The sequence below is a fragment of the Nothobranchius furzeri genome, chromosome 3, assembly GCF_043380555.1.
Source record: "Nothobranchius furzeri strain GRZ-AD chromosome 3, NfurGRZ-RIMD1, whole genome shotgun sequence".
In the NCBI taxonomy this organism is placed as follows: Eukaryota; Metazoa; Chordata; class Actinopteri; order Cyprinodontiformes; family Nothobranchiidae; genus Nothobranchius; species Nothobranchius furzeri.
In genome coordinates, this window is record NC_091743.1 from 83,035,445 (window position 1) to 83,055,025 (window position 19,581).

Sequence of the window (19,581 nt, forward strand, 5' to 3'; positions counted from 1 at the left end):
TCGGCATGTGTGCAACAGTTGTCAGTCTGCTAATAATAACAGCGCACTGCACCTTTAAGACGAACAGGAAGTGGAACACCTGCTCTGATTCTGATTCAGATGAAATTTGGATCATTTAGTAGACGAGCCCGTCTGGATCAGTGGTTCTGTTCAACCCTCCTGTCTCTCTCTCTCTCTCTCTCTCTCTCTCTCTCTCTCTCTCTCTCTCTCTCTCTCTCTCTCTCTCACTCTCTCACTCTCTCACTCTCTCACTCTCTCTCACTCTCTCACTCTCTCACTCTCTCACTCACACGCTCCGGATTAAATTACGCACTGCACCTTTAAGAAGCTGTCATCGGGATTAGGGTTACGCACCGACCGGAGCGCTTTTACTCACAGAAGAGTTTCTGCCTCATCCCGGACCGGACTCCGCCGTACCGGGACGCACTTCACGCCACAAGACATGGCTGAGACCGGGAAAGGGGTCACCGCCGGGAAACTCGCCCTGAACGTCCAGAAGAGACTGAGCAGGGCGCAGGAGAAGGTAGGACACCGGACCGGAACCGTCCTGCTGTGAAACTGGATCTCTTCACGGTTCTCCAGTTTATACTGGATCAGGGTCCGGTAACGGGACACAGAAAAAAGATCTTCTGTCTGGAGGTGTGTTTGGTGATCCAGGCGTTTGAGGCTTTGCCGGACCTCTGTTGTGAACCTTCACCCCTTCTGAAGTGTTTCAATGAAACAATAATATCATTCATATTTTTCTATCAGTGTATTTTCTATTTTTGATGAAAATACCTCACCATGTATTTGTCCAGTTTACTTGTAATAGAAGTCCTCTGGCTTTTATTATGACTTTGATGAACTCCTGAAATAAATTAGAATTTCATAGATGTTGACTTTAAATCTGATCACTTTGGCACCCCTGTAAGGAAACATGAGGTTTTTTTTTTGTTTTTAACAGGCTTCCATATTAAATATTTTCCATTATTTTAGCTCTGAGTTTCTGAACTCAGTGGCTGTTCTCTAAAATTCTCAAACTAAATCTTTCAAATGATTAAATAAAAAAAAGGTTAGTTTTGCTCTCTTTCACATTTTTGTGAGCTTCTTAACTCAGAAACATGAACATTTCCTGCCTTTTAAAATAAATACTTGGTGTAAATTAGAAATGCTGGGTGTGAGGAGGAGAAAGCAGCCTGAGATGGAGCAGGTGAGACCTGACCATCAGTCTGAGTTATTATTGTCTGTTCTAATCACTCTTGCTGCTTAAGCTGCAGAGGTTTTAGTCCCTAATCACCTCAGAGCTGCAGCAGGAGCCACCACTCAGTCACCGTCCAATCAGAACACTCCTCTCTGTTTAAAACTGAAACAACCCTCCTCCTCCAGGCAGAAGCTTCTATAGATGTTTTTAAATCCACGTTTGTCTCTAAAACTTCCCAATAAACTAGTGATTAACCCATATTAATAACACAGAAAACCCTCTGTGTGATTGGTCCATTCCATCAGCCCTGTTGCAGCTTTATCTGATGTGTTTTTATTCTGACGCTCTGACTTGTTGATGTTGGTGTTTAAAATCCATCATCAGGAGAACATGATGAGATTCTGTTCATTTCTGACTCAAACAAAAGCCGCAGGAGGGATTTAATATTTTCCACCAATCGCTCTGGTTTTAGTAGGTTGTGTTGAATGAAGCTGCAGCTCCAGGATGAACGGTGAGCAGCAGCTGCAGCCTCTGCGTCTCTCTGCAGACTAAAACAGCTTCCACATTCCCGGTGTGTTAGTCCCGGAGCTTATTTAGGAGCATTCCAGGTGCTGAAGCCCGAACTGGATGAGGGTCGAGGAGCCTCAACTCTGTCCGGATGAAGGTGCTGCACTAGACCAGCTGCTCAACTGTAAAACTGCATAAGAACATCAGCTTGAGTTTTCCTCCAGCTCTAAACTCAATCTCATCCTCTGGATGATCCTTTGATGAGAAAGAGATCTACTCGTTCCCACTAAAGAGGGCCACACCAAGGGTGATTTACTTTTTGGAGCTTTTTAATCATGTGATATTGTTATTTACTCATGAAAATAAAAAAGAAAATAATAATTATTGTCCTGTTTCAGCTGCAAATTTAGAATTTTACTTTGGAAATCCTATAATGCGTCAAAGGAAGCTAGTGTCATCATCAGGCCCTGCTCCTCTCCTGGAAGCTAGTGTATGGTCTGAAACGCAGGAAACGTGGCTTAGGCGACTAGGCTCATGTAAGAGACTTGGTAGTCTAGTAGTTAGAGTGCTAGACAGGTCACTTTAACCACTGGACTGCCGAGGTCAACACAACAGCAGGCTGGCTTAAAACACTCTTGTAGGTGCTTTTTGTTGGAGCGGGCGTGGGCGGAGCTTCACTAAAACAAACCGTCTTAATTCCAGTTATGAATTCAGGCCGATGAAAATGACTTAAGATGAATGACTTCTCGACCAATGGTAATAATTATCATTTACTGTGCCTGCCTTGCTCTCAGAGGTTTAAAGTACCATGTATGCAGTTTCTGGTTCATGGGGGAGGGGGGGGGGGGGTTGCGCTTAACAGTAATTATACAATAAATATGTATAAATTTAAAGCCTAGATGCTGTTTGAATATACTGCAATATTGTTTTTGGATGGTAAAAAGTGAAGGTGACAAAATTTACTTTGGAAAACCAAAAAGAAGGGGGGGGCATGTCCCCCCCTGTCTACCCCCCCCCCCCCCCCCCCCAAAAAAGTTAGATCCTTGTATGGAACCTTTAAATCAACCATAAGTGCATCAAAAATAACACTAAAATCTGATGCAGCTGACAGGAAGATAATGTAGTTTCGTGCACTTCTTTCCGCTTTGAGCTGTTAAATTTCACTAGATGTGAATAATAAAATGAGATAATAGTTTATCGGTGCGCTGCTGTGGGCATCTAGAGGAGTCACACGGTGTATGATCCACAGATTATTTACAGTCCTCTGTAGGCCTGTGTCAACACACTCGCTACACTCTCACTTCTAGAAATTAAGTAGTAATTAAATGACATTTGACTTGATTAGAGCCTCTGATGCAGCTATTGTTTCCAAGCTGGACCTGAGACTTCTAATCATTTCTCACTAATAAGCGACTTTTGACCCAAAACCGTGGAAACCAGCATGTGGATGGTCAGGAGCAAAGGAAGACATTAAATTGCATCAAATGCCCCAAAGAAATCTACTTAATATGAGTAGTTTGCATTATTATTTAGCACAGATAAATTACAAATTCCTGCCAAAAGTCCAGTTTGTTTAAAGGGTTTTGCTTTTATTGATCAGCTAATCAACCCAAGACTAATAATTATGACAAATAAGAACAAATTCTTCTAATTCTAAACATTGATGTTTGTAGTTTCTCCTCACAATGCGAGGCTCCTTCAGATTTAGCTCAGAGTTTCTAAAAAGGCTGAAGTTTGAGTGTTGATAAAAATCCGAGGAAAAACGTGATCCAGTGACAACAGAAATGGGAAGTTGCTGTATTTCTATTTTAGATTTAAATAAAACAGAAAAGAACCTGTTAAACCTTTGGTCGGCTTGAGACGCGCCGAAGAAGGTCAGAGTATCACCTTCCCTCTGAAGGATGACGGAGGAGGAGGCCTCAGCTGTCTGCTGGCTCGCTGCCCTCCAAGCCCTCGGCTAATCAAACATGCAGAAGACTTTAAAATACTTCAGAAGTGTCAGAAAAACTCTAGAGAGCTGAAATAAACTCATCGTTAATAGCCTGAAAGGTTTAAGTACGTGTATTCTGTTTAAGATAACATGACACTTACTGGTTTGCCCCCAAATAAAAAGTTAGTTTATCTAAAACACGTCGACTCAGTCAAGCTGACCCGCTTGGACCACACCCTTTTTAACCCACATCACCCAGCATGCCTCAGTGCTTTGGGTGGGCGGGGCATCTATATTTACCCCCTCAGTCTGAATCTCCCCTCAGGGTATTTTAGGGTCTGAAACTAAACACCGACAGACAGAAACACATTTGTTCTTCTGTCTTTGAGAGGACCAAAACGTTTCTTTATTCTAAAACTACAAGCCACAACAATGTAGCAGTCCCTTTCCTCTGGAACAGGAACAGTTGGAGTTTCCTGGAGGAAACTCTTCCACATTTATTCATCCTTTCTGAACTCGGATGGATTTGAGACCCATCCTGGCTGGGTGAAGCGTTCAGAGCCTTCAGCTGAGGGGAAGTCCCCTCCGTCACCAGATTAGTGCAGCAGGTGGTGGAGGTGACGAGGTGGAGGCTCATCCATGTGCTCAGTCAGTCATCTGATCAGATTAGCTGCTGACCTCCATCACCCGACCACAACAAGAATACAACGAGGCTGTAGGATGGATCAGCTCAGAGACGTTCGGCTGTTCAGACGGATAACTGAAACTAATTCATAAGTAAACATTTCAGTTTGTCCAAATCTTTTAAAAACCTGAAATAAATGTGAAGTTACAAAGAGTATATTAATTTCAAAAAGAACACCAAATAAACCCCTGATTGTTGTCCAATGGCTGCTTGAGATAGACCCCTGTCACCCTGCAAGGATAACGGGCATGGATGATGGATGGATGGATGGATGGATGGATGGATGGATGGATGGAAGAATGGATGGATGGATGGATGGAAGAATAGATGGATGGATGACAATAAATGATGGATGGATGGATGGATGATGGAAGAATAGATGGATGGGAGAATGGATGGGAGAATAGATGGATGGATGGATGGATTGATGGATGATAATAAATAGTGCATGGATGATGGATGGATGGATGGATGGATGATGGAAGAATAGATGGATGGGAGAATAGATGACTGGATGGATGGATAATAAATGCTGCATGGATGGATGGATGGATGGATGATGGATGAATGGATGGATGGAAGAATAGATGGATGGGAGAAGAGATGACTGGATGGATGGATAATAAATGGTGCATGGATGGATGGATGGATGGATAATAAATGCTGCATGGATGGATGGATGGATGGATGGATGATGGATGAATGGATGGAAGAATGGATGGATGGATGGATGGATGGATGGAAGAATAGATGGATGGGAGAATAGATGACTGGATGGATGGATAATAAATGGTGCACGGATGGATGGATGGATGGATGGATGGATGGATGGATAATAAATGCTGCATGGATGGATGGATGGATGATGGATGAATGGATGGATGGAAGAATGGATGGATGGATGGATGGATGGATGGATGATGGATGATGGGCGAATGGATGATGGGTGAATAGATGGATGGACGCATGATAAATGGATGGATGGATGGATGGATGATGGATGAATGGATGGATGGGAGAATAGATGGATGGATGGATGGATGGATGGATAATAAATGGTGCATGGATGGATGGAAGAATAGATGGATGGATGGATGATGGATGAATGGATGGATGGATAATGGGCGAATGGATGATGGGTGAATAGATGGATGGATGGACGGATGATAAATGGATGGGTGTGTGAATGGATGATGGATGGTTGGACATATAAATAGAATAGAATAGAATAAACTTTATTGATCTCACAGAGGGGAAATTCACTTGTTACAGCAGCACCAACACTTAAGAGAATAATTTGAAGATAAATACTAACAAAGGCACATGTATTTATACACATAGGCAGTAATCAAGTACTGTAACCTCCGATCACTAAAAACCACGAATAAAAGAGAAAAAAAACTTGAGTTCCGACACTACGCAGCATACTGCAAGAAACACGGACATGCTACGTACATCTGGTATTGAACACATACTGAACATTGCATTGAAGTTATTGTGCAACATGATAATACAGCTCAAACTGAGTTATACTCTTACTGCAGAGGGGATGAAAGAATGGATAGACGGATAATAAATGGTGGATGGATGAATATACTGTATAAGTTGTCTCACCTGACTCCAGCAGAAATGTCCTCACATTTCACCTCCATCATGTCTGCCTAACCCTAACCATGCATCTGAACCTGGACAGATCAGGTCTGGTCTGAAGGTCTCTGACATGTTCTCCCTCCTCTCAGACCTCGTGTCTTGGTTTAAATCAGCCGAATCCCTCTGAAGCCATGGATGGACAGGTAGATAACAGACAGGTGCTCCTCTCCTCCTGCAGGTCTTACAGAAGCTGGGTAAAGCAGATGAGACACGGGATACTGCCTTTGAGGAGCTTGTGTCCAACTTCAACAAGCAGATGGTCAGCAGTGTTTACCTTCACCAGCTGTCTGTAAAGGGACGTGATGGCTGCTCGTCTTCCTCACTTGCTGTATTTGATGTTTCAGGCTGAAGGAACCAAATTGCAGAAGGACCTGAAGGCCTACCTGGCAGCAGTCAAAGGTACGTCTGCATAGGACCAGATCTACGAGTCGCAACTTCACCTTTCTGTGGATCTGTAGAGTGATCCTTTCTGTGGGTATTTCATGTGTTTTGCAGCGATGCACGACGCATCACGGCGGCTGCAGGACTGTCTAGCTGACATGTACGAACCTGACTGGTTTGGAAAGGGGGAGATGGACACGCTTGCCGAGGTGAGACAGGAAAATTCGCATCCTGAGAAACGAGAGATCCTCAGATGGTTCCTATGACCAGGGGCGGTCCTAGACTATTTGGTGCCCTAGGCAAGCTCAGGCAGTGCCCCCCCCTCCCCCCCAAACAACATGAGCACATTTCTTTAACTCATTCACTGCCAGCCGTTTCCTGATCGGTAAAGCCATTCGCTGCCAGCGTTTTTCATCGTTTTTACTGTTTTTTAAGAGTCACAGAAGGTTGCGCGCTAGGATGATGTCGCCACCAAAACAAAGCAGAGACTCGCCTCTTACATCAAGAAAAATCTACGTGTTTCGAGCTTTATATGTTCTTTCATAATCTGTTGTTGAATTGTTATCAGCAGAAGCTTTTCTGGTTCGCGCCTCAATTGTTTTATAGCAACGGCCCAAAACGATCGCCTAACACGTGGATTTTCTGCTTCCTGATCTCGTGACACGTGACTTACGCGGATGAAGATCGGCTTTAGAGCTGGGACGTTTGCTCTCATGGTGTGGGGGCTCGTTCCGACGCCCACACAATAAAAAATGCAAATGACGACTTAAATCGTCATTGGCAGTGAACGAGTTAAGCAGATCCTGTTGATGTGTTGAACTATTTTCACGCCTGGTCAAAGCAGCACTTACATTTTCCAAGTAACTCAATCCTTTAAGTGTTAAAGTTTTGTTTTGCAGAAAAAAGTTAGCAACAAAAACAACAACAAAAAAAGTTGGGGCGTGGTCTGTTTTGTTTTTTTAGCATCTCACCAAGCTCCTTATTTTAAACACTATTTGTTGAGGCCCTGCTACAGTTATGGTGGAAACTTCTTCCATCATCTCAGAGGAAAATAAAATCAGGTGTTGCTGATGTGGTCCTGCCCACAGCAGCTCTGTTCTCTGTAGATGCAGGAACAAGTGATGAAGGACCGCTGCTTCTTACAGCATCTACACATGAAGCACACTGTCATCGTAGACATGAGATGGATTACGCCGCATGTACACAAAATATAGAATAACTATAACATCGTGTTAACATCTATTGTGGGACTGCAACACACTGTTTGGTCTATATTTAATCCAAAAATTAATGTTTAATTTAAGATAATTCACTTTAATAGCAAAAGTTTGTTTTTGAATCAGAAGTTTGGAATCTTTGCTTTTTCAATAACCAGAAATATTTTTACCGTTCTGTGTTTCGTTTCAAAGATTAGGCAGTTTAAAAATTGAAGAATTTATTACTAACAATTTTAAACTTGACAATTTGAAACGACAATTTAAATGACAATTAAAATTGACAATTCATGGATGACAATTTACCAGCTTTGATATTAAAACTTGTTTTAAAGGCAAACCTGTGACCTGTGGAAAGCTAAAATGAAATGAGAGCTTGGATGTGTGAATGAATTCTCAGAAGGTTTCTTTCAGAGAGAGGAACTCGTTCTGGGTGAAATGGTGGTTTTGCAGCTAACTGTTGTTACTTAGAGAAACAGCATCAGACGTCATCTGTCGAAAGTGTCTACCTCACCCAGTTTCAGGAGACCCCCTTCTGGATCCGAGATGTCAGGTGGAGATGATTTCCTCCGGGCACGAGGCTGGTAGAAGGACCTCAATGCGACCAAATCAGTCTTAGGATGTCTCCGTGGGTCACACGACTGATGAAACTATTTGCGTCTCAAAATCAATAACTCTGAAGGAGTTTTGCGTCGGCTGGTTATCGTGCGTTTATTCAAAGCTATTCTATCAGCGTGACAGAACAGCAGGTGGAGATGCGGGCGGCCGTTCCCTCGTCTCCTGTGATGGTGGTTGGTTCACGAACTGAAGTTAAAGCTGCTGGAAAGTTAGTTTTAACAAACCCCTCAGAACACGCCCACTCTCCGAGCAAGAAAGCTTTGGTCATGAGTATGTGATGGCAGTTTACCTTTACTCTGGATAAGCTCTGTGTTGGATGGATAAAGTGGAAGTTGACCTTCTGGTTTACTGAACACACATAACCGATTTTATCACAATAATCATTATTATACCCAAAGCATAATAAGACATTTCAGTAATTAAAATACATTTACTGAACCAAGAGATTAATTATGATGATTATAATTAACTGTAATAAAGTCAAAGAGTTTATTAAAATTATTATTTAAAATTATTATTGTGAAACTTGAAGTGTCCTTCTTCTGGAACGGAACAGCAGCAGATAAGGGTGATATATTCAGCAGACATCATGGCTTCTCGCTTGTTTAATCTGTGGGGCAAAGTTACAGTCGACCCAGCTTGACCTAGCTGGGAAAATGTGACCTTTGTCACAAATTAGAGGACCTTCGTGACGCTACATATATATTTTAAAGAATACATCGTTCCATGAATAGATGAGTTATGTTGTTGATAAAAATCTTGACATTAATCGGGCACACAGCAAATGTGGAACCAATGTTGCTGTCAATATGAGCAGAACCTGAACAAGCACATTTTCCCCAGAAAATCCCCACTTCCTCCTCACAGAGAGCCAACCGATGGGAGAGTGCTCTGTGTCATGGCAGTGGTCAGGGGCGCAGAGACAGTAGCTGGGTTCGTGGTGTTTTCTGTCTGGAGGAAACACGTTCTCCTACAGATGAAGAGCCGCCAGTCAGCCTGCTTGTGAAGAAATTTGTTCTGTTAAAGAAGATGCTGGCATGTTGGAACTATCTTCAGCACTCTGAGTTGTCTTTCTCCTGTTCTAGGAAAGTAAAGCGTTAGAGCAATCCAAGTCAGATGTGAAAAGTCCATTTCACCCTCATGTCCATGCTGTCTCTGGAGGAGCAGATAGGAGACAAGACCTCCTGTATCTTAAAATGAACCAAAACTTCCTCCCAGTTTCTCTTTAAGCTGAATTTAACATCAGTTCATCATCATGAAACAAAAGAATAAAGTGGAACAAGAACTTCTATCTTCTATTTCTCTCTCCTTTTAACTTCTCTGTGTCCCTTAATAAAGGAGACCGGTCACGCTGCAGCCGCCGTCACTGACCCCGCCCCCTCCCGAAGACCAGATCTCCCAACATCCCAACACTCGGCCTGACTGAGCGCTTCCAGGAGAAACAATAATGAAATTATGAAAATAATAACACGCGTTTGGAGGAACGTCCTCCAATCCTCTTTCTCTCTCTCTGTCACTGATCGAGCGAGCAGAGCGCGCCGCGCGACAACCCGCTCAATTAACATTAATTAATTAATTTACGGCCCAAATCCAACAGAACCGATCGGACTGATTTGGTTCGGGCTCGGTCTCAGGATACAACTCCAGAACTCAGCCCTACAGAACCACATTAAGGCGGACCAAAGTTTCCTACCCGGTAAATGTGGAGAACACCGCTCTGACAGATGTGGACGCTGTGCTGGTGCCGCCGTTAACATAACAGAACCACATTCCACTATAACTGATTATGATGCTCTTCTATGATGCAAAATCGTTTATGCCCGCATCTCATGCATTGATTATTTCGGGGGTTTGGGGGCCACAAAGAGAGGGCTCGCGGGCCGGATGTGGCCCGCGGGCCACCATTTGCGGACCACTGTACTAAGGGGTAGATGTGACATTTGACAGGAACTGGAGTCACACAGCTGAGCTGGAGGGGGACAGGTGTTGTCCTTCTTTATATGGCAAGCGTGTGTGTTATGTGCAGCCAGCGATCCAAACCGCAGCAGCAGCACCCTGTCCCATCCCCCCACCCCCGGTCCGGCCCTCTTGCTTCTGGGTCTTTTTTGTGTGTGGCCCTCGGACCATTATAATCGAGGACCCCTGCCTTAGTATCTGAATATGAATGATAAAAATGAAGGATTTTAGCAGCTAGAACAGCTGTGTACACTCTCGGTAATTTCCCCAGATATTCCCGGGTTTTCAGTGAAATATAGTTTTATTTCTAACTGCAGTGGAAACTACAGGTCAAACTTTTAAAAAAATCTGAATTATGGAGCAAAAGTTAATTTATGTCAGTAATTCAACTTAAAAGGTGAAACTAATGTATGAGACAGACTCACTACATGCAACGCCAGGTGTTTCAGCCTTTATTTGTTATAATTGTGATGATTATGGCTTACAGCTTAGACCTCTGCTTTATCTCTGCATGACCTCTGTGTGACCTCTTTCCTTCCTGCTGACTCTCACTCTCTCCTCTCTAATTGCATGCCTCTCTCACTCGCACCTGAAGGAGCTGATAGAGAAAGAACTGGACTATAACCTGGAGGTAAAGTGTTCGGACCGCTCTAGTGGGCCCTACGGGTCTTGCCTCATCAGCAGTGATGCTGTTGTGGTCCTTGCGGAGAACCAGTGCAGCAGCTTTGCAGGACAGGAAGTCAAAACGGTTTTTCGGTCAGACTGTAGAGCTGCGTGTGTCGTGTTTTCACTCTGCCAAGCTTCAGACAGAATGTGAAACCAGGAAGACCTTAAATGGACATGTTGTGTTTCAGGACACAGACACTCTGTGGTTGGACTATCACCAGAACATCACAGACAAATCTCTGCTGTGTATGGACACGTACCTGCTCCAGTTTCCTGAGATCAAGGTAGGACTGGAGACCAGAGACACACACACACACACACACACACACACACACACACACACACACACGTGCGAGAGTGAAAAGAACGCAGTAGATGTGTGGTGATGTATGTGTCACACAGGCTCGTCTAGCAAAGCGAGAGAGGAAGCTTGTGGACTTTGACAGCGCTCGCCATCACTTCTCCTCCTTACAGAAGGGAAAGAAGAAGGATGAAGCCAAGATCGCCAAGGTAACCAGGTGATGGAGTGTGTTTCACAGTAGCTCAACAGGTTGAGCGGGTTGTCCAGTAATCGGAAGGTTGCAGGATCGATCCCAGCTCCGGACAGAGAATTCTGCTGTTGTGTCCTTGGGCAAGACACTTAACCCACGTTGCCTGCTGGTGGTGCGCGGAGGGACCGGTGGCGCCTGTGCTCGGCAGCCTCGCCTCTGTCAGCGCGCCCCAGGGCAGCTGTGGCTACATCGTAGCTCATCACCATCAGTGTGTGAATGGATGAATGATACACTGTAGTGTAAAGCGCTTTGGAGTCCTTACTCTGAGAGGCGCTATACAAGTGCGGGTCATTCATCATCATTCATTTCCGCAATGTGTGTGTAATAGGAGGGAGCATGTTTGTAATTTGAGATCAGGTTTTGATTTAAGGTGGAATGAAGAAATATTTGTGGATTTTGCTTCTCAGCTTCAATTTAAATTATGTAGTGTTTCTGATGGGAGTTCAGTCTCTTCTTAAAACTAAACATGTGAACAAAATCTTAGAAAACCCTCCTGAGATGCTGTTTCTATTCATTCTACCTTACGTCAGTGAATCTGTTTATTTTAACCTGCAGCTAACTGACTTGCATTGATCGTTAAAACTTCTCTTTCTTCTCGCTCACAACTCACTAATGAATGTGCACTGTTTCCTATCTTGCTCTGTCCTTCCTCACCCTTTCCTGCATGGTGTGTGTGTGTGTGTGTGTGAGTGTGCGCGCGCGCGTGTTTGTGTGTGGTCAGCAAGCAGCACTGTTGGAGATGGCGGCTCCCAGCTGGGCTCAGGGTTTGATTTCTGCCCACCAGGTGGCTCAGACTAACCTCTCCTACAACCAGGTGACCCTTTGGTTCATCTCCTCCTCCTTGTCCCCCCAGGACCACCTAAATTAGCTCCGCCCCTACGAACAGCACCAAGAGGTGTCGAGAGGTTTATCGTCCCCGATTTGGATTTGCTTCAGGATGAAACTGTTATTATTCATGGTGTGTGTGTGTGTGTGTGTGTGTGTGTGTGTGTGTGTGTGTGTGTGTGTGTGTGTGTGTGTGTGTGTGTGTGTGTGTGTGTGTGTGTGTGTGTGTGTGTACAGGCAGAGGAAGACCTGGGTCGAGCTCAGAAAATCTTTGAGGAGCTGAACGTAGAGCTACAAGACGAGCTCCCGGCTCTGTGGGACAGGTCAGAACTAGACCAATCAGAACCGGCGCCAACCCAACAGATTCACCAATAACAACGTGTGTGTGTTTCTCTGTGTGTGTGTGTGTGTGTGTGTGTGTGTGTGTGTGTGTGTGTGTGTGTGTGTGTGTGTGTGTGTGTGTGTGTGTGTGTGTGTGTGTGTGTGTGTGTGTGTGTGTAGTCGTGTTGGCGTCTACGTTGGCACATTCCAGAGCCTGGCCGGTCAGCAGGAGAAGTTCCACAGAGAGATGAGCAGCGTAAGTGGAAGTTTGAATAGATCAGAGTGACGATTAATCCATCAGTGACGTCATGTCCTGATCTGTGTCCCTGCAGCTCAGCCAGAACCTGAATGACATCATGACCAAACTGGAGGAGCAGCGACAGCTCAAGTAAGTTCAGCCTGATGCTTCCAGTGTCTTAAAAGCGTGTAGAAGAATGATAGTGATTTACCTCATGATGCCACCTGCTGCAGAAAAGATGCTACTGCAGCAGCGCCAAAGAAAGGAGAGGGTGCAAAAAGGTACAACCTGCTCTGCTGCGTGTGTGTGTGTGTGTGTGTGTGTGTGTGTGTGTGTGTGTGTGTGTGTGCTTATTATGGATCTAAACTAACCCCCCCCCCCCCCCCCGCAGACTCAGCGTCATATTATTTATATTCAGATGCTGTCCTGTTACAACCACATCCCAGGATAAAATATACTGATAAATGTAACAACCTGGATCAGGAAACATGTAAAATAAACACATAAATATCACATTTCTGTGGTTTTGCATGGGAAACAACTTAAAAATCAATAACACAATTATTAGATTTTGTTCCTTTTCATACAGTCTGAGTTTATGGTTCTCTAGTTATCTTTTAAACGCTCTTGTGATATTTCTGTAAAGTGGAAATGACAAAAACGTGTGCATGTTTTTGCTCTGAACTCTTGATGCTTCTAATTTTGCACTCTTGCACCCTCGTGTGGACAAAACCCATAACTGCCTTGTGAAATGAATCCGTTCCTCCTCTGTGGATGCCTTTTTAATATTTTTGTCTGTTTTTTCTTGTCTTTTTCTCTCTCCTCTCAGCGAGGAAACAAATCACAGCGAATCAGCTGGCTCAGCACCAAAGGTAAATAAAAACAACAGCTCACCTGGACAGTGACCCCATGAAAAGGACGAACATTTTCTCAGGAGAGTTTAATCCTGCAAGTGAAGCTTTCATATCGTATAAAACAGTTTAAAAAGCAGAAGGAGGTTCTAGCGTGGGTAATAAATGAGGCAAGCACTACAGCAAATATATTCAATAGTAAAAAGTAGATTATTATTATCGCTGAACCTCATAAATCTGCCCCGGATTGTGATTAAATTCAAACTGATTTTATGTAATTTGTAAATTTCATCCCATAAAAAAAGCTTAATAAACTCATTTAATATTTAATGAAAAGAAAACAAATATTTGTGTGAGTTGTGCAAATCTTTACCACTACGACTGTAAAGCTTTGGCTTCAGGTTTACTTGTGATAAATCCAGTCTGCACCCTAACATTTCTATGTGGTCCTTGCTGCATGTGCATGCATGTGCATCCTGTGTGGTGGTGGTGCAGAAACCCGCTCCTCCTCTCAGTCGACCTCCACCGAGACCGACGCCATCTCCGGACCCCAAACAGCAGAACACCAGCCTGTCTGAAGACGAGGCCGTGGAGCCTGCGACTCTCACTAACCCAGACGACACAACACAGGTCAGACTAACTCGAGGAGACTAGATCTGGCTGCAAAGGCATCAAAGTCTATGAGACAGAGCCTGAGCAGTACTTAAATAAGATATTTTACACTCCGTTTATCTGAGGGGTTTTATTTTGAACAATGTTTCATTTAAAATAACTAACACGAAAAAGTCTGTTTGATAACATTGATACCAGCTCAGTGGTCTAGTGGTAGAGTGTTTGCCCTGAGACTGGGAGATCAGGGGTTCGATTCCTGGTCGGGTCATACCAAAGACTTTGAAAAAATGGGACCCAATGCCTCCTGCTTGACACTCAGCATTAAGGGGTTGGATTGGGGGGTTAAACCACCAAATGGTTCCCGAGCGCGGCCGTGTCTGCAGCTCACCGCTCCCCCAGGGGATGGGTCAAATGCGGAGAACAAATGTCGCACACACATCAGTGTGTGTGTGACAACTAATGGGACTTTAACTTAACTTATAACACAGCCCTAACGTACGTGCGTGTGTGTGTGTGTGCACGTAGCAGTGTGAACCCTGGCCAGGGGTGAACCTGCTCAAATGGGATGTTGAGGTTTTACAGCCCATTACATCTCCAGCTGTAAAGGTCAGTGTGTGTGTGTGTGTGTGTGTGTGTGTGTGTGTGTGTGTGTGTGTGTGTGTGTGTGTGTGTCTTTGCATGTTTATGAGCTTCAGCCTCGCTTTGCATGGCCTTTACTGTTTTCCTTGTGAAATGAAACCAATTAAATTGCTTTAATCAGTAACTGAGAATCAAAGGACCTGAGTTTTATACATCGGTGGTTTGAACAACTCTCTGTAGAAGATTTGACACGGAGTGAAAGCTGACTCAAATCCTGGTCGGGGCGTACCAGACACTTAAAATATGGAGCTCTGCTTGATGCTCAGCTTTGAAAAAGAGGTTGGATTGGGTTGTGGGGTAAACAACCAAATAGTTTCCAAATGCGGCCATGTCTGCAACCTACCACTCCCCACGGGGATGGGTCTAATGCAGAGGACAAATATCACTTTCTTATGTTTTTTTTTTTTTTTTACTTATTCCGTCCTGCTTCATGACAGGCGCCATCATGGGACTCGTGGGTGAGTTCACCGTGTATTTGGAGGAAACCACATCTGCTTTTCTTTCTATTTGAGCGCCTTGATGGCCGCTCTGGTGGTCTTCCTGTATCTGTTTTTGTTCTATATGATTGTGTGTGTAAACCTAGACAGGCTGTACTGCAGAGACAAATGTCTATGCTTCAGGACGCTGGGGCATTGACAGTAAAGTTTATTCTAATTCCATTTCTATTGTTATGATCAGAGAAATAATTGACTTTCTGGCTTTGCAAACCCCCGCACCTGTCACGGTCAAACTCATTACTCCAACTGGAATCCTTCAATGCTGTTTCCTTCCTGCTCTCCGTCCTCCTCCCATCCATCCATCCTCTTGATTCCAAACTCCATGTGATATCCAACACAACCATTGGTGTGGTAGCAAGGGCAGGCTGCTTCAGAGCAGGTACCCCAGGATGAGCAGGAGCCAGAAGAGACCCAAAGTGGCTGGAGCTACCAGGAACACGACTACCAGAGCCACGCCTGGGATGAAACAGCTGACCGCCGGGAAGACTGGATTGAAGAACAAGCAAATGCAACTCAGCCATACGCCGAGCCCAGCTGGGACAATGGTGGTCCTGATGTTGGTCAAGGTGGATTGGGGTACGAGGAGGAGGTAGAGTTGAACTCTGAAGTATGGAACCTTGATCCCATGAGAACACTCCTGTCCTCCCTGAAGCTTCTGTCTTTCTTCCCAACCTCGTTGTCGTTGTTCGGTGTGGCCTTCCCGACGAATACATCCCAACCTTTCTCTGTTTCTCTTTAACAGAGTTCAGCAACCGACAGCTCCAATGGTGAACTTCCTCCAGGGTTCCTCTACAAGGTGAATCCACTTCTCTTCCTAAAGCAGACATGGGTATGACTTTGGTTTTAATAAAGTTCTGTTTGCCCTCCAGGTGAAAGCAGTACACGAGTACACTTCGACGGACAACGACGAGCTGGAGCTGAACATCGGAGATATCGTGCTGGTTTTGGCTTTTGAAAACCCAGATGAACAGGTCAGAATTTCTTTGATTGTGTTCAATTTGATTTTTTTAAGTGGTGGTGAATAGTTTCCTGCCACTAGGGGGCAGTACATACATACATTTCAGGGTAGTTTTACTCCATGCCTAGGTCACGCCCATCTACTTCCAGACCATGGGTCCCTGGAAGAACGAAAAAATGAGTTTAAAGGGACTTTACGGAGTTTTGAATTTTTATGCTCGCGATTGCCCCCTCAGGCCAAAAGTGTAATAGCAGCTTCAATAGTAGGCTCGTGCACGAGGCACACATGCTGTACGTGCACACTCCTTAACGAAAATAACAGCCGAGACAGTCCCCCGTGTGTGTGTGTGTGTGTGTGTGTGTGTGTGTGTGGCCCAGAGGACAGAGGACAGGAGAACGCGCAGCTAATTAATTAAATAATTTGGTTCTGTACCTTTCTCTTCAGCACAGCCGACAAAGGTTTATGACGGGTCCTCCTGCATGCTCAGATCATTCCCTTCCCTTGCGTACGGCGAGTCTCAAATAAAAATTTGGGCATCTTACTGTAAAAAAATATACCATTAATCTAAAAAAGAAACTCTAAATAAACTATGTTGACATCCAGAATCCAACCCGGGTATTCTGCTCGAGAGTCTGACGTCTTACCAGGTGAGCTAAAGCACTGGTGACATCTTTTGTATCTGTAACATTTATATCCTTGATGACAGCTGAAACAACATTCAAATAACGGTTCGGAGCGAAAATGGCTATTTTGTTGCTAATTTGCAGGAAATATCTAGAAGAAAGTTCTACAGAAAGTAGCTAAGGGTCCTCAGAAATGTAGCTAGCTTTGTCACTAGGCGTTAGGAACAGCGACAAAGTCGCTGAGTTGGCACTACCTCTCTCTCCGCTGCTAAAGCTACTGATAGCAAATGCTACGGGCTATGCCTGAGCGTGAACGAGCATGAAGCAGCCTGCTCGACCCGAGCACAAAAATTGCACAAAAAATATCCAAAAACGAACACACAAACACGGAGACTCAAAATCCCGGAACAGTTTCCAGGCCAGACCGAGGCTCTACTGAGGCCTTTCCCCGGAGCTAGCTCTGTGGTCACGTGGGTCTGATACTCATTAATTATACAGAATTTTAGGCTTTTAATACACTTAAACAGAAGAGTGAGAAAAAATTCACCCCCCTCAGAGTTGTCATGAGTGTAAACTAGATAATTTAAACCAAAAACATGTTTTGGTACCAGGATGTAAACATGTTTATTTCTGCTGTGAAATTGGTATTTTTAACATGGGAGTCAATGAGGATTTGCTCGCTTCTGACACCAGCCCCTAGTGGATGAGGGTGGAACTGCAATTTTTGTCACTTCCGGGTTGAGACCACTTTCTGAGCCGCATTGTGGGGGCTTGGTTTCGACTCATCTGTGTGACTTCTTGTCTTCTGCGCATGCGGGTCGCTTTGGTGCCGTGAAGCGTTCACACAGGAGAGAGTTTGATGTCGCATTTTAGTCATCGTGTGAACGTCCATACCAAAAAAAAAAAAATCAGATTTATTCAAAAAATCGGGATTGAGCATCAAGGCCTGCAGTAGCCCAAGACTCCCTATGGTGACCTCCAAAGATGCTCCCTATGTACTTTATGGTTGTATGTTACAAAGCCGCCAATATGTTTCAACAACTGGATATCATTTTATTCATTTTCAACATTTTGATGGCTATTTCCAAAGGGTAAAGGTAAAAAATACACATTGTCTCTTTAAGACTGGGGTGACATTCTATCAAATGAAAACCATCTACTTTGAGTTGTGTGTTAGTAGCATCTCTGAGTTTTACTTTCTTGTAGATATTAGGATGTTCGTTTAATTTAAACGAAGAATGAACCTCAGGTTTACTTCAGGTGTTTCTCCTGTGGGTTTGTGTTGAATCTGGGCGCATTCTGGTCTGATGGTTTTTTTTTTTGTCTCTGCAGGACGATGGCTGGCTCCTGGGCTTGAAGGAGTCCCACTGGATGCAGAAGAAAGACATTTCAGCCAAAGGTGTTTTCCCTGAAAACTTCACCCAGAAGGTTTGATGCGGTAAACATTTTAACCCAGATGTGTGAACTAAAAGACAACATCTTGTATGAAACAAAATGAATGAAAATAGTGCCTGTAAGTGGAAAATCCAAGTGAAAAGCTATCAGACTCACTTTACCATGACGTTTTAGTCAACTTGTAAACCCAGAATAAAATGTTTTGTTTTGGTTTGTCCTTCAAAAACAAAACCCACATTTTCAGATGTTTTTTTTTTTTTTTTTTTTGCATATCGGTCAGCCATGCATGTAAAATGTACTGAATATCAAACTATTTTCTGTTGTGCTTCATTTTTTTTTAATTTACTATTTTTGGAGCCGTTCCTTGCATGAAATATTAACATAATTCACTGCAACACCAGATGACCGCAGAATGAATCTGACTGTCTGAAAGTTGCAGTTGTCCTGGTTCACAGCCGAGTGGAACGCCACATCCATCAGCACAGTTAAAGAATCTGCTAAGACCTATCAAAGAGAAGTAATGTTTCTTGTAGATTTATCAAAGGGAACAGTAGTTTTATTTTTTTCTAGCTCTGATCATGTTAATGACAGCTTGATATGTGGCTTAAATTTTCTAATGTGCAGGTGGTTTTATTACTTCTCACCTATTCACTGAAGAATAAAAATATAAACCTTCTACTGGAACTTTCTTTTGTCTGTGGAGGTGCAGCTTTTTAGCACATGATAAAACTTCCTCAGATGTGATTTTATAATGTGTCGGGGCCTTTTGTCCTCTGCTGCATGAGGCTGGATCAGTAATCTGTAAACACCATAGACTGTACATATATGTAAACACATGCTCTCTCATGTTTTCAAATTACATTTTGACTCTAGACTTTGAACGAGAGACATTTTTTTACTTTTATGAGAACCACGAAAAAGAAACTGATCCATGTGGCAGGGTTTATTAAACGTTTAGTGTCATTAAAAGGTAAAGTTTTTTTTGTCTTGAAACTTTCTGATGAAAACGAAAAGGAAACAACGTGAAGCCCAACAGTTACTTTTAACATGTACTTCTAGTCTGATCTGCAGTTACATATTACTGTGTAGAAATGATTAAGCAGGCTGCGTTTTCTCAGTTTTCAGAAGCCAAGATGCTGCTGGTTCAACAAAGTTGTCACTTTGTGCCCTCTGGTGACCAAATGCTAGAACTACAGCAGTTAACACCACTGAGCATTTTTTATCCAGATTAAATTCAAAATAAATGTCTTAAGTTTCATTACCGAGAAACGGGTCTTTTAGGGC

The 19,581-nt window shown here is 43.6% G+C and overlaps 1 protein-coding gene across 9 annotated transcripts; it reads left to right on the top strand.

The window, feature by feature from the left end:
* The first annotated feature begins 232 nt into the window (after positions 1-232).
* bin1b (bridging integrator 1b) lies at positions 233-18,973 on the top strand. Of its 9 annotated transcripts, XM_070549639.1 has the most exons (17): positions 233-523; positions 6,131-6,211; positions 6,297-6,351; positions 6,448-6,542; positions 10,717-10,752; positions 10,976-11,071; positions 11,190-11,297; positions 12,060-12,152; positions 12,401-12,486; positions 12,665-12,740; positions 12,817-12,872; positions 12,956-13,003; positions 13,552-13,594; positions 14,069-14,203; positions 16,064-16,117; positions 16,191-16,292; positions 18,235-18,973. In XM_070549639.1, the coding sequence occupies exons 1-17, from the start codon at positions 443-445 to the stop codon at positions 18,334-18,336; spliced, it is 1,347 nt and encodes a 448-aa protein (XP_070405740.1). In that variant the 5' UTR covers positions 233-442; the 3' UTR covers positions 18,337-18,973. The 9 variants fall into 9 exon arrangements, with proteins under 9 accessions (XP_070405740.1, XP_070405741.1, XP_070405744.1 ...); XM_070549640.1 differs by lacking the exon at positions 12,956-13,003; XM_070549642.1 differs by lacking the exon at positions 14,069-14,203 and having other exon boundaries at positions 235-523.
* The last annotated feature ends 608 nt before the right edge of the window (positions 18,974-19,581 follow it).

Excerpts from the sequence above, each read along its gene's own strand:
- bin1b (XM_070549639.1), top strand. The coding sequence starts at position 443 with ATGGCTGAGACCGGGAAAGGGGTCACCGCCGGGAAACTCGCCCTGAAC. Across the intron at positions 524-6,130 it reads TGAGCAGGGCGCAGGAGAAG|GTCTTACAGAAGCTGGGTAA; the intron begins GTAGGACACCGG and ends CTCCTCCTGCAG. Across the intron at positions 13,595-14,068 it reads CAGCTGGCTCAGCACCAAAG|AAACCCGCTCCTCCTCTCAG; the intron begins GTAAATAAAAAC and ends GTGGTGGTGCAG.